This window comes from Centruroides sculpturatus, unplaced genomic scaffold (assembly GCF_000671375.1).
Source record: "Centruroides sculpturatus isolate CEXI.00-Female unplaced genomic scaffold, Cexi_2.0 scaffold1183, whole genome shotgun sequence".
Lineage (NCBI taxonomy): Eukaryota > Metazoa > Arthropoda > Arachnida > Scorpiones > Buthidae > Centruroides > Centruroides sculpturatus.
The window spans coordinates 2,827-16,685 of NW_019385406.1; the positions used below are offsets into that span (position 1 = coordinate 2,827).

The window sequence follows — 13,859 nt, forward strand, 5'->3', positions numbered from 1 at the left end:
TAAATAATAAATAAGTATTTTACCCGTAAAAAAAATGAATAAATCGATTTAAAGAAGGATTTAACAGCATGTTTTTTTTAATTTTTGGAACCTAACCTCCCTTTTTGCACTAGTTCTTTGTTTCGTATAACACGGATTCGCATAACACGGCAATTTTTTGGAACGTAACTCCTGTGTTATATGGGAGTTACCTGTATTATGATTTATATAAATAAAAATATTTTAAAAATTCTCTTTTATACAGTATATTTTTAATTGGCTCTGATGAAATATACATAACTTTGGAAATGAACACTTCAACAAATTAACATACAAATTATATTTGTGATGATAATATAAAAAAACAATTTTATGATATCAACATTCTTAAAATTATTATTACCTCATGAGATGGAGTTACAACATAAGGAGGATTAAATAAAATTAAATCAATTTTTCTTTGAAGGCGATCATGCAAACCAACAACCTATAACATATTAAAAAACAACTTAAATGTAAGCCTTATTGATATTAATTTTGGTTTTATTATTAAAAAACACCCTAAGCAATATTTATCATTAATTATTCTTTTATCAAGATCCAATTACTTGTCATTTGTATGAAATTCTAAACTATTTCTGAATAAATAAATACAAAACTCTATGCATTTGTAGCTAGAACTATTTTAAAACGACAAGACAAAACTTTTTTCACTTGTTTCTAGCCATTTATACACGAGTACAAATGTTTTTGGCCTTCTTAATAGGCCTTCTTCAGATACACCATGGTCTGTTAGAGCGTCGGTTGGTAGAAATTTAAACAGCCGTTTATACACAAGTACAAAAACGTTCGTACTCATATATAAATGGCTAGAAACAAGTGAGAAAGGTTTTGTCTTGTTGTCTTAAATACAAAATTGATTAATATATAGCTATGTTTAATAACTGTTAATAAATTTAATGCTTTAATATTAAATAATAAATATTGTATAATTTCTAAACATTAGAGTGGTTGTGGCTGACGTTTTCAATGCAAAAACATTGGACGTTCAGCGCCGTCTTCCTGTAAGCCTAGAAATTTGACAATGGCATTTGGAATGTCAAGCATGATTCCACCAACATTCTAAATGCCATTGTCAAACTTCTAGGCTTACAGGAAGGTGGCACTGAACATCTGACGTACATGTTTTCACATTGAAAACGTCAGCCACAACTTCTCTATTGATCAGACTTATGCTATTAATTACATAAAGCCAAAAGATATAAAATGAGTCTGAATAGTTCAAATATTCTTGGTTTAACCATACTCAATGACAACTAATTCTTCATATTTATTTGTAGTAAAATATCCAAAATGGACAGAAGCAAATTTTCAGATGTTTTTAAATTCTGTTAAACTAAACTAATCAAATTTAAAAATATACATTTAAAAATGATATTAGTGATAATGTAGATAGTGATATCTATCTATAATCTAAAGAAGGAATTTATCCTATGTTTTGAAAATAATATAAATACTTAATGAAAATAGTATAAAAATAAAATGAATACTTATGATAAACATAAATATTAATTAAAAAAAATTCAAGGACAAAGAAAAGCTACATTAATTAACAAAAATTAAAATAATTTAATATAATTAAATATTATGAAAAATTTCTGTATAATTTATATATTAAATAACAAAAACTTCTTGGCAATAATTAAACAGTATTACAAAATGCATTATAATTACAGAAACTGAACTTTTTAAAGTTCTTCAAATTGGAGTATGAGTGAAAAACAAATATGAAGCAAATCTTATAAATGCAAAACAACATATTTCAAATACAAATTTTATTTGATTCTGTCTTGTAAATTGATTACTTAATAAAGATTTGTTTTTACTTTTATTTGAATTATTCTTTCTCTCTACATGCCTAAATCTTTTATTTTACTTAACTCTGATATTACACTTTAATATTCCAAATACTTTAACAATTCATTAGAAGTAATAGCTTTCAAGAAGTATATAATACAAAGAATTTAAAACTATAACATCTTCAGATTTTAACAAAATGTAATTGCTTTCTTTGATGATAAAACTGCATTCTTTAATAATTTAAACTGCAATCTTTTATGTAACTGTAATTAATATAAAAATATATACCATATTTCCTGAAGTCTAAGATGCCAAAATAAAAGTTTAAAATTCAATTTTAAGATTTTTTTTATGAACGGAAAACTTTTAATAATTTTAATAAGTTTTGTTTAAGTAATAAGTTAGAAAAACAATATGAATTCCATAAAAGAGACTGAGTTTAGAAGCTTTATTTCATTACTTGTCTGCAAATACAATAGCTATTCATTTTAATGCATGAAATCATAATGTCATCTTGAAATGCACATTTTAAACATTAAAAAAAATTTAAATTAAACACTTTAGCAAAGATTATTTGAACTGATGTAGTATTGAGCAATATAGCTGAAAACATTTATTATTATTGCATAATGCATCACATGGTCTACTTGTTATGACTGCTAATTGTTTTAGAATATGAATGTAGAATGTCATTGATTCTAAGATGCACCTCTATATCAGGCAAGTAAAATGGGGTAAAAAAGTGATTCTTAGAATTGCAAAACCACATTATAATAATATAATTATTTCTATAAATAGATGATTTTTTTAATTAATTATTAAATAACTTACCAAATCAGTTCTAACAATTTGAATTTCAGTATTGTTTTGTTTTGAAGTTATTTTTGTAACTTCTGTGGCATATTTATTTTTGTCTGTAGCACTAAAGAAATAAAATAATTAATTAAAAGCTTGAAAAAATGAATTTAAAATAAAAAAATTTTTTTAGCTCACATAAATAATGCTGAATTGTTTAAAGCTTTGGCAACAGCCGTAATTACAACTCCACTTCCACATCCCACCTCCAAACAAATAACTGGGCTTAAAAAATGCAAAATTTATTATTTTAAAGTTAGTAATTAAATAAGATAAATATTTTTATCATCATATAGGATTGTTATTTTTTACTTAGGAATAATTTGTAAATTATCCTACATAATACTATGGTAAAAAAAAATCTTGAAAGGAGATATAACTTAAATTTATGTAAGAAACCAATACAACAAATTTACACAATTATTATATAAAAAATTTTGTTATTTTATATAATATTTTTATCTCAACAAATTTTGAATAAAAAGTATATTTTCCAATGATGTGGTTTTATATAACAGAATAAAGATTGTATTAACAAAAGTCAATTTATTTAAAAGGGATAAAAAATATCATAAAATACTGTATAAAGAATACAAATACAATAACAATACTGCTTTATTTAATTTTAACTGATTCTATAGTTCTATCAATTCATGATCTAAATCTGAATGTATTGTTTTTGAAAACAATATTGAATCATTTAAATTACTTTTGTTTATGAGTCATGCCTTAAGTAATTTATGCATATAGTGTGATTCATATGCAAAGGTAAGTAGTAGTCCACGCACAAAAATTTATCTTTGTAAACAAGAAAATATGTCACATATATTTGCTATTGTATCTTATTTTCAAAAAAGTTAAAAGAAAAAAACTATATTTTTGAATTCTAATGTAATAAGATGTGTTTCAAATTTATACGGACACGAAAAAATTAATGTGAAACCTAAATTTGCTGCATTAAGTGACAAATGTTTTATTAAAAATAACTTGGATTTACTTGTTTCCACACTGCAAAATAAGAATTTTAATCAAACATTAACATTTTGTCACTGAAAATAATATTTTTGAAAATTTTGTACAAAAAACTGTTACATATTTATGCAGACAGGCACTCATTTCATTTACTTAAATAGAATATTGTTTAGTTTCAAGCATTGAAATATGCAAATCAGCTTACATATCTAATTGTAATACAAATTCTTTATGTTGTTCAACATTCTAAAATGGGTAGAACAAAGAATTTATGAAAGATTGATTATGAAAAAGAGCAGATTGATGCCTATAAATCACAAGGCAAGTCAATAAGAGAAATTGAAGCAAATATAAATCATCCAAAATCAACTGTTGGTGATTATTTATCAAAAAGACATGGCTAGGGTGTACCAAAATTCAAGACAGGTCCAAAACCCAAGCTTATACCTGGAGATTGAAGACAAATCATCAAGGTTTGCTCCACAAAACAAACATCAGTAAGAAAAATAAAACAAGAATTAGACTTACCTTGTAGCAGCACAACAGTGTGGAGAGTTTTAAATAAATCTCCAACGTTAAAACTCAGAAAAAAGCTATAATGCCACCACTTTCATTAAAGCACAAAAGTGACAGACTTGATTGGGCACAAAAACACATGGCATAGTCCAAAGAATAAATTGAAGTTTCGTTCAGTGATGAAAAACAATTCATCTTAGCTGGTCCAGACGGTTGAAAGTATTATTGGCACGATTTTAAGAACCAAATAACAAATATTTTCAAAACGCCAAATGGGTGGGGGATCAATAGCTAGAAGCCCTGACCTGAATCTGATGGAAAATCTTTGGGGGATGATGGTTCATACAGTTTATGCCAATGGAAAGCAGTTTTCCCACAATTCGTGATTCGAAGGCAGCAATTTCAGATACTTGGGATAAACTTAAGATTGAATTCCTTCAGAATCTAATTGAAACAATGCCTAATCGAGTATTTAATGTAATTAAGTTAAATTGGCCATTAAATTGTAAGAAAACTTTGCAATTTGAAACCTGTCCAGATAAATATGTAACAGTTTTTTTGTACAAAATTTTCAAAAATATTATTTTCAGTGACAAAATGTTAATGTTTGATTAAAATTCTTATTTTGCTGTGTGGAAACATGTAAATCCATGTTATTTTTAATAAAACATTTGTCACTTAATGCAGCAAATTTGGGTTTCACTTTAAGTTTTTCATGTCCGTATAAATTTGAAACACACCTTATGTATAATGATACAAAAAGCAATAGTATTTAATTATTTATCGTTTACACATTTCTAATTTAAGTGACATATCATTGCTAATACAAATAGAACCTGTGATCAATTCAATCTGAACCAATAAAACCAATCACACCATATCATATTTATAGCTAAAAAACTAGACTTTATATAATTTAAGAATTACAATGTTTAAAGTAAATTAATATTCATATGGACACTATTACTCAAAAAGAGTTTCAATATAGGCTGGTGTTTGTTTAAGGTTTTTATTTTCCCAAGTTCAGCTTAATCAAGCATCATAAAATGTCATAGATTCAAATAAATTCAAGTGTATGTCAAAGTCAAATTTTACACACATTCTTTTTAATTAAAATTGCTTATCGTGGTAATGATTATCACGTAACGTCATAAATAATCGTAATGAATTAAATTACTTAGAGAAATTGATAGCATTTGTTCTTACTTTAAATTTTTTATTTTATCTAAATCGTGTTCGATGGCATCCAATAAAAGAAATGTATCTTCTGCCGGTTCGTAGACGTGATTAAACATCCATGTAGGGACGTTACTCCAATCGGGAGTTTCTAATTTTCCCATGTTTTTTATAATTCCACGAAGCAGCAATTATGTGTTTAAAAATTTTACTTTATGCACGTGGTCTAAAAATTTAAGCATTTCCAAAAATTGACACTAGATGGCACGAGTTCTCATATAAGAATAAATGGATATTTTCTAGTGATGTAACGAATATTCGGTTACTATTCGGTATGCGGCCTATTTTTCACTATTCGGTCGAATACCGATTATTTAATCATTATTCGGCCGAATACTGAATACCTAAAAGCAGGAGTAATAAATAACAAAAACACAGTAAATTAATCATTTTGTTATTTAGATTTAATATTATCGAGTTAGTGTTGTTTGTTTATATTTATTTATAACTTGTAACATGCACAAAATAAAAAAGAAAATAATATTAGTCACATGTATTCACAATTTATAATTGCAAAGATCAGCACACGTACACGTCTATCGTTGGAGAATCGTCGCACATCTGAGGGTCTGACCCTGCCTATCCTTCTTTTTAAGCGCTCNAATGACAGCGTGTGTAGCCTTGCCCTCCACTTTTCGTATTAGCTGCAACTCGATATTTCTTGAGAAGAAATCTCATCTATGGAAAGTAACTTTTCTTTACAAATTACGAACTGATTACGTGATTACGAACTGATCTGTTAGTGGTGTCTTTTATTCAGATATCGCAGACGCCTTACCAACGACTCCTCTCATCCTCCGTCACTCGACCTGACAAACCAATCCCCACCTCACGGGATCAAAAGAACAAAAACGCCATCCAGTGAGCAGTTTCTACCAAACCGTTGCCTGAAAAAGAGGTACGACCGTGTCCTACCTCCACAAATTATTTGGCGATAGACTGTCGCCTTTTTGTCGACATCGCCTTCTTGGGTGTCGTTTCGACCTCCACCAAAGCTTATCTGTGCTTGTCGACATACACCGGCGATTGTTCGAATGTATAATAATATAAACAAATATTCGGACTTTCACCTACGTATTTTGTATGTGTCGACATTCACCAGAGAATATCGACATTCTCTAATTTCAATCTTTCACAGTAACATATATACTGTATAATTATATTATAAAAAAGAAGTTATTTCAATAAATTTCATAAATGTAAAGTATGATATTTAAAGTAGAATACTTTAAATTAAATAACTATCTCAAATAACCAATTGGTAGCCAGATAGTGCAACTACAAACAATGAAATTCCAAAGGATGTGAAATCGTAGGAGACACAATAAAAATATTAAAAACAGAAACATTTACTGAAAGGCAATATTATGAACATTTTAAAATTATGAAAGTTATAGAATTAATGACAATTTGGAAAGGAAAGTAAGTGAATCCTGGCTACCAGTTCTCACCAAGAAGAATTGCTGTTAACCAATACTATAGACCTGCTTAACAGAGTCACATAAGGAATTATTTGTCTGTGTGAACCGTCAGTAGATCCATAGAAGAAATTGTAATCAGATGGATGTATGAACAGTTAGCAGTATACACTCATGTTACCTTTAATTATTAAGTTAAATATTGCAGGTTTGTTTTTCCTTTTGTAAATTATTATATATTAAGTTAAGGCTAAATGTTAAATATAATATTTTGCAATTGTTATAGGTATCTGTAGTTATGTAATAGTGGCTGAAGATAGTCTAGTAAAGACTGAAATGCATTCCACAAAAAAAAATTGTCTCCTTTTTTTTGATGTGATCCCAACTTCCTTACAGTCCATTACAGTTTGATAGACCAAGTATATCGCCACCAATTGGTTATTTCAGATAATTATTTAATTTATTAGAGGCAAGAAGCTTACGACTATATTCTAGTAAAATAATTTATTTCTTTCTTTTTAAGATTTCTACTTGTTTCCATCTTTTTAACTTTTTTACAAAATTCTCATGTACTTTCTTAGTACAGCATATAACACAGAGTGAACTTGGATAATATTCTAATTCTTCGAGTTCTTTTAACCTCTGTTGAATAGTTTCAAGACTGTACTGAAAAATCCTTGTAGAATTACATACCTGTTGTGCATTAAACCCCTTCTCGAATAAGAAATCTAAGATCTAAAAACAAATTAATAATTTTACAGTTAAATCATTTGAAACTTAAAATTTATACTTATAAGGGAGTGCAAAAGTAGGTATACAGTTGAGAATCTGTGAAATACAAATGTTTGGTGTTCATTATTGTTATTTTTATTATCTATTATTATTTTGTATTCCTTATTGAATAGTCTCATCTCTAAAATTGCGCTGCTGTCAACAGCTGCACACTTTAGAGCTGTGTTTCTCAACGGGGGCAATATCGCCCCCATGTGGGCATTTTTCCATGTTGAGGGGATGATTAGTAACAATTTATATTTTGGAGGGGCAAAAAACAATTTTCTGGGCGATATAGTAAAACATTATATTAATAATAATTAGATATTTTATTCGTTATATTGCACAATAATTAAACAAATAACATTATACTAGTCACTAGTCTATTCAATGCAGTACGAATTTGGCGTTAGCCTTGGCCCTCGGCATCGGAATTTTGAAGTGAAGGGGGGAGATATTATATAACGGTCTTATTGAAGAGGACAACGATTCGTTAGAGGTTGATAAACACTGCTTTAGAGGTATGAAGGAGTACAGTACATGTCAGGTATTGCAATTTGGCACAGAGTATTGGTGCCTGAATCATGCACACATAAAATAAACCATATCTGTATGTAGTCAGGGAACCGAGAATTGGGTCAAAAGAAAATACAAAATGCTGAGACTGTTTCTATAAACAGGTGCGAGTGCGAGATTTGCACATGCATTGCTCTCACTATTTGAGACAGTCTCATCTCAAAAATGACTTCACTGTTTAACTTGTTTGTGATTTAATTTGTACATAAAAATAAATGTTGTTTCTTCCTATTTTCTCCCTGTATGCTTTTTTTCCATAATAACAACTGTATATCTACTTTGCACCCCCTGTATACATATTATTATTTAACTTATTACAATATAGTAGTACCTCATACTTCAAATGCTAAATTTAACAACAATTTGCTTTGGAGTTTGAATGACAGATACTTCAAAGTTCAAACTGTGCTGAAGTGAAAAAATGCATTCAATGTGTAAGTGCAATCTGTTGTCTAAAGTAATCTCTAGCTCTCACGTTATGCTAATTTGTTTATAATGTTTTTTCTGCTTTATTTTTGTTATGTTCAGTTATATATTTGTTAGGCTCAAAAACTGAAAATTATTACTAAGCAAAAAAATCAACCACGATCGTCCTGGCTTCTCAGACCCAGCCACAACACAAATTTCATGTTGTTTTGGCATATTCAATAAGACCATGTATCAATATTCCTTTAATAATCAACCAAAATGCAATCTGCCAATATAAAAATACCACATGTGAGTGCTACAACAAATGTCTAAACATGGTGGTACATACATCAAAAAATAGGTTATAAGCTATATCACTGCAACAATAAACAGTTTTCTTCTGATGTTATTGTCTCATTTTACAGTCAATTGGAAGTTACTTTGTGGATGCACCTTACATATTAGCATTTATGAGACTATGGACTAATTCCAATGTAGCATATGGTGGTATTTTTATTTTTAAAATTTCATGTTACGGAAAATCATGCATTCAATTTTAATCAAATATAACTAATTATGAAACATTTTCAAATTATTAAAACAGTGACCAATTAGACTTTTATTGTATATCAAAATGAATTAAAATATAAAGGAATAAAATTTATTTTAAATAAACTGAATAGACAATTCATTAACAAATTCTAAGCTCATATAATTTTTTAATTATAGTATGGACAATGGATTCATTATATAGGTTTTCAACAAAAAGAAAAATATGATTTGTAAGAAATAAATAACTCAAATTTTTAAATGAATAGACTAAAGTTTAAATAAAACTGAAATAAGGAACTGACAAATAAATTCTTAATTCTAGCAGAAGATAGAAGCTGGAATATAAGGATAAAGAATTAATTGATACAGAAGCAACATTTTTCAAAATCAAAACATAAAATAAAAGTCAAATATAAAAAATTAAATTTAAATTCTTAAATCAATCAACTTTATGTTTATTTTTCATTTTTGATATGTGAGGACTCAGATTTATTGTTTCATAACCCTGTACCTCCTATCTTGGAAAAGGTTTATTCTCTCTCTGTATGGTGCATATATACAGTAGGTAGTAGATGGTAGAGGACTCTTTGGAGAAGAGCACAGAGCCTAGAGAAAGAACAGAAAGGTTTGATCTTGTTAGTATAGAAAAAGCACCTTTTTGGAAACAAATCACAATGAATCTTTTAAAAAGAACCTTGTGTCCTTGAGGCACAGGTTATCCATTCTGTCCTGCAATCCCCCATTCCAACTGATCTTGGTTCCTCATTCTTGTCCTTTGATTGGTGTTACCTGTTGTTCCAGGCATAATTTGGCCAATTTAAGTCACAGGAGAGATTGATCATTGATGTTGAACCTGACACTGAATTTTCTGATCCCAACTGGAGATGATTGATCATAGGATTTACATTTTTTATTTATTTGCATCACATTTATTTTATAAAGTATTTTTTGTTCTGTCTCACTCTTAAATCATTTATTTTTCTATAAAAAAACATTTTTAAACACATTTAGCAAGATATTCAGACCCTGTCTGGAGCCTCACAGAAAGAAGATGAATACAAAGTAGGAGTAAAAATAGAAAAGAAAATTTAAAAATAAACCTGGTATTCCTGTATGATAAGTTCTATACAATAACTTTGTGCTTACTACTAATGATCTCACAGTCACAACCAAGGGACAGTGATCCAAAAAGTTTGAGAAGCACTTGATGATAAATATTTTTCTGAAAGGCTTAAGGCCAACATATATTTTCACATCTAATAAGATAAAATAGCAAATAACAAAAGATAAAATAAACAAAAAAATAGAATATTAGATTTTAATTAGAGACTAAATATTAAATTTATAACGGATTCCTTCTATATGTATGTTCAATGCATTCTTAAATTTAAGCCTGTGTAAGATTTTCATAATTAAATAAGCCTATTCTTAACTGTCACTATAAATACTGTCATATTTGTATTTATAAGTACCATTTACAATTACAATATTATTTCCTCAGATTTTGGAGTGGGGTACAGTAATTGTAAATACCAAATTTTGCAGTTTATATGGTACACAACCAAAATAGGAAGATAAAAATTTTACCTTAGGGTATGCTTTTATTAATATAAAAATATGGTACAAAATCTCACTAATTGACAGCAGCACTCACATCAAAGATGACAGCACCTAATCTTGAAGTCAAAAATATTGACATCTTGTTTTTAGTAAACAAAATAAAATGTTAAATACAAGTACAGGATAATAATAAAGACATTCATAAATAAAGCACTGCTTACACTTTTTAGAGTCTGCATCAGATTTTTAAACTGTTCTACATGATAGGGGGAATTTACAATTATCCCAATCAACCTTATAAACAAAAGATATTAATCAAAGGCAATCATTTTAAAAGACCCATGGATGTGAGGTTCTGAAGTTTCATGATGATAAATTTCATATCTAATTTTGAGGACATTTTTAAAAAGAAAAAAAATTATGTAATGGTTTGCTCTGAAATATGCATTCCATTGCAAACTGACAAAAGTTAAAATATAGTGACAAAACCTATGATCTGATTGGAAAGAAAGCTACAAAAACATTTATCAACAATCAACAAATGATCTCTTCATAGTAAGTTTTTATGATTTTTTATTTCATGGGGATAAGAAATTACTAAACATAATGCTCGGGTATATAAGTTACAAAGTTACCGATGATATTTTAAATTAAAAATTGAATTAGAATTCACTGAAATAATGAGTGCATTTAAATATTAAATTCAATTTAAAATAAGACATTTGAAAACAAAATAAGAAAAAGGATAAAAATTTGTTTTATTAATTAAATATATCAAAACATAAATTACAAATGAAACAGTCTTATTGAAATTAAGAAAACAAAATAATGTCTGAAGCATTTTCAGGCATTTTTTATAGCACTTTAAACTTCACTTTCAGAGAAAATATATAAATTTCAAATTATTTTTCCCAAAGACAAACTTTAAAATGCTTGAGAATTGATACTTTTGTCATTTTAAGTTCAATAAAGCAGTTTGTTATTTATTATTAGTTGGTCTAAATTCCAAAGATTTATTCACTTAACATACCTCTTTTACTTTCAATGGATGAACAGTTAGCAAACGTGGATTTCTCTCGCTTAAAACACATATATATTCTTTACTGCAGTTCAATCTTTCTGCCAAATAGTCAATTATATTATCGTGTTTTCCTAATGCTTTAACTTTCTTCTTCCACCTCGCTAACGAATTATTAAAAATTTTTTCTGTCGAACGTAGTAACCAAGTCTTTATGGGAGCACCGATTAATTGAATCGTTTTCATTCTTTGAGCCATTATCTCCTCATTATGTCTAAAAATCCACAGATCTTTACAAATAAGTTCAGAACTAACATTAGCATTTTTTAACATTTTCATGATATTTTTAACTTTTGAAAAATCAACATAGATAAGAAATGGATATTGTCCTATTAATTCATATAATTTTCCTACATTCACTTCCAGGTTTTCGCACAGATATTGAACTCTTTCCGGTATATTTTCATTTAATGGTTTTCTACTAAAAACTTTTATCACAGTTTTCAGTTTTTCACAACTAATAGGCAGTAAATGTATAGAATTTTCATCAATACCTATTTCTTCAATAAGTTTTAATTTTACTTTGACAGTATTTAAAGAATTTAACAACAACCAAGGCGAGTTGCTTATACATTGCTTGCTTATACCTATTTTTTCTAAATGAAGCGATATATCTTTTACATTGTTTATTCTGTTTTTAATAAGCTTCGGATTTTCTTTAAGTATTTCCATCGTTTCTTTTTCACTCCATCCAAACATATTTTGGAATTCCACCATACGAGACTTGGTGCTTTCATAACCTGTACACACGCTCCTCCTACATGTGACACTATAAACGGCACAAGGTAATTTAATTGATGTACAATACAATAATTGATTAAATACTGCATAGTTAACATTGTTTTTCACTAATATTTTCCCAGTAAAGACAATACTTCTAAATAAATATTTCATCTTAAAGTATACATTAACATAAGAGCATACAACTACAACTTCCACCACATGTGTATAAAATCTTATTTCCAGAAGTGCCACTAGGGGCGCTATTTCAAATGCAATTTTAAGATAAAAAGGTTAATAGAATTTATTTATATAATTAATTTAATTGTATTTTATAATTATTTAATATTTCAAATTTAATTTAATTTAATTATTTGTAATTTAAAAAAAATTACTGAAATTTCAATTAAATATACAGTATTTTTGTGAGTAACGATTATTTTATTTTTTTATTGGGTTTTTATAATTATCGTAGAGTTATTATTATATTGTTCATAATTAATTCATTTGTCACTTTAATAAACATTATTTTAATTTATAATATTTATTTCTGAAGCATTTCGGATGTAAATATTTAACTTTAATTAATAATTCAACAGAAATCTAAAGTGAAATGGATACGAGAAAACTTTTATTTTATAGTCATTATGGGTTCGGCTAAGACCTAAATGTTGTGGGTAATGTATTCAGAATAGATTACCTATATTTATCCGGAATAGGATAGGATTGATAGAACAAGGCAATGCAACACTTGGGCGATCTATTAACGGGGAAGTGCCTTCCGGAGGGACTTTCTGTAAGAAACCATTGTAGGCCTGGCCGAACCCATAATGGGATTGCTAAAAGAAGCCCTCTTAGTGTCCACAGGACGAAAAGAGTTAAACATCTCGGTCATTTGACTAGAACAATGGTTCCCAAACTTATTATGCCCACCGACTCCTTCTCATAGCAAAAACCTGATCAGAACATCCAAGTGAAATAACTCTATACAACTACATAATAGCAAAATTACAAATTTAACTTTGATGTCTTGAATGGTGAATGGTGACGTAAAAATAAAATATAAATAACACATTTTTATATTTAAAGTAATATTCATTGAAATTACTAGCTAAAGCTTGCCCGTTTTTGAATANGATACGAGAAAACTTTTATTTTATAGTCATTATGGGTTCGGCTAAGACCTAAATGTTGTGGGTAATGTATTCAGAATAGATTACCTATATTTATCCGGAATAAGATAGGATTGATAGAACAAGGCAATGCAACACTTGGGCGATCTATTAACGGGGAAGTGCCTTCCGGAGGGACTTTCTGTAGGAAACCATTGTGGGCCTGGCCGAACCCATAATGGGATT

At 28.3% G+C, this 13,859-nt stretch overlaps 1 protein-coding gene across 6 annotated transcripts; it reads right to left on the reverse strand.

The window, feature by feature from the left end:
- Window positions 1-310: 310 nt before the first annotated feature.
- On the reverse strand, window positions 311-12,732 carry LOC111638617 (hemK methyltransferase family member 2-like). 6 transcript variants are annotated; one of them, XM_023384362.1, is made up of 4 exons: window positions 5,389-5,715; window positions 2,833-2,919; window positions 2,671-2,761; window positions 311-466 (listed from the first exon to the last, which is right to left on the reverse strand). In XM_023384362.1, exons 1-4 carry the CDS (start codon window positions 5,520-5,522, stop codon window positions 350-352), a joined length of 429 nt encoding a protein of 142 aa, XP_023240130.1. In that variant the 5' UTR covers window positions 5,523-5,715; the 3' UTR covers window positions 311-349. The 6 variants fall into 6 exon arrangements, 4 of the variants coding, with proteins under 4 accessions (XP_023240130.1, XP_023240127.1, XP_023240126.1 ...); XR_002758901.1 differs by lacking the exon at window positions 5,389-5,715 and adding an exon at window positions 11,734-12,732 and having other exon boundaries at window positions 362-466; XM_023384359.1 differs by lacking the exons at window positions 311-466; window positions 5,389-5,715 and adding an exon at window positions 11,734-12,732 and having other exon boundaries at window positions 2,294-2,761.
- Between the last annotated feature and the right edge of the window lie 1,127 nt (window positions 12,733-13,859).

What these genes read in the sequence shown, in the direction of transcription:
- LOC111638617 (XM_023384358.1), bottom strand. Translation starts at nt 12,675, where the DNA reads ATGAAATATTTATTTAGAAGTATTGTCTTTACTGGGAAAATATTAGTG. An exon ending in ATCCATTGAAAGTAAAAGAG is followed by an intron (nt 7,572 to 11,733) that starts GTATGTTAAGTG and finishes ATTTGTTTTTAG; the next exon opens with ATCTTAGATTTCTTATTCGA.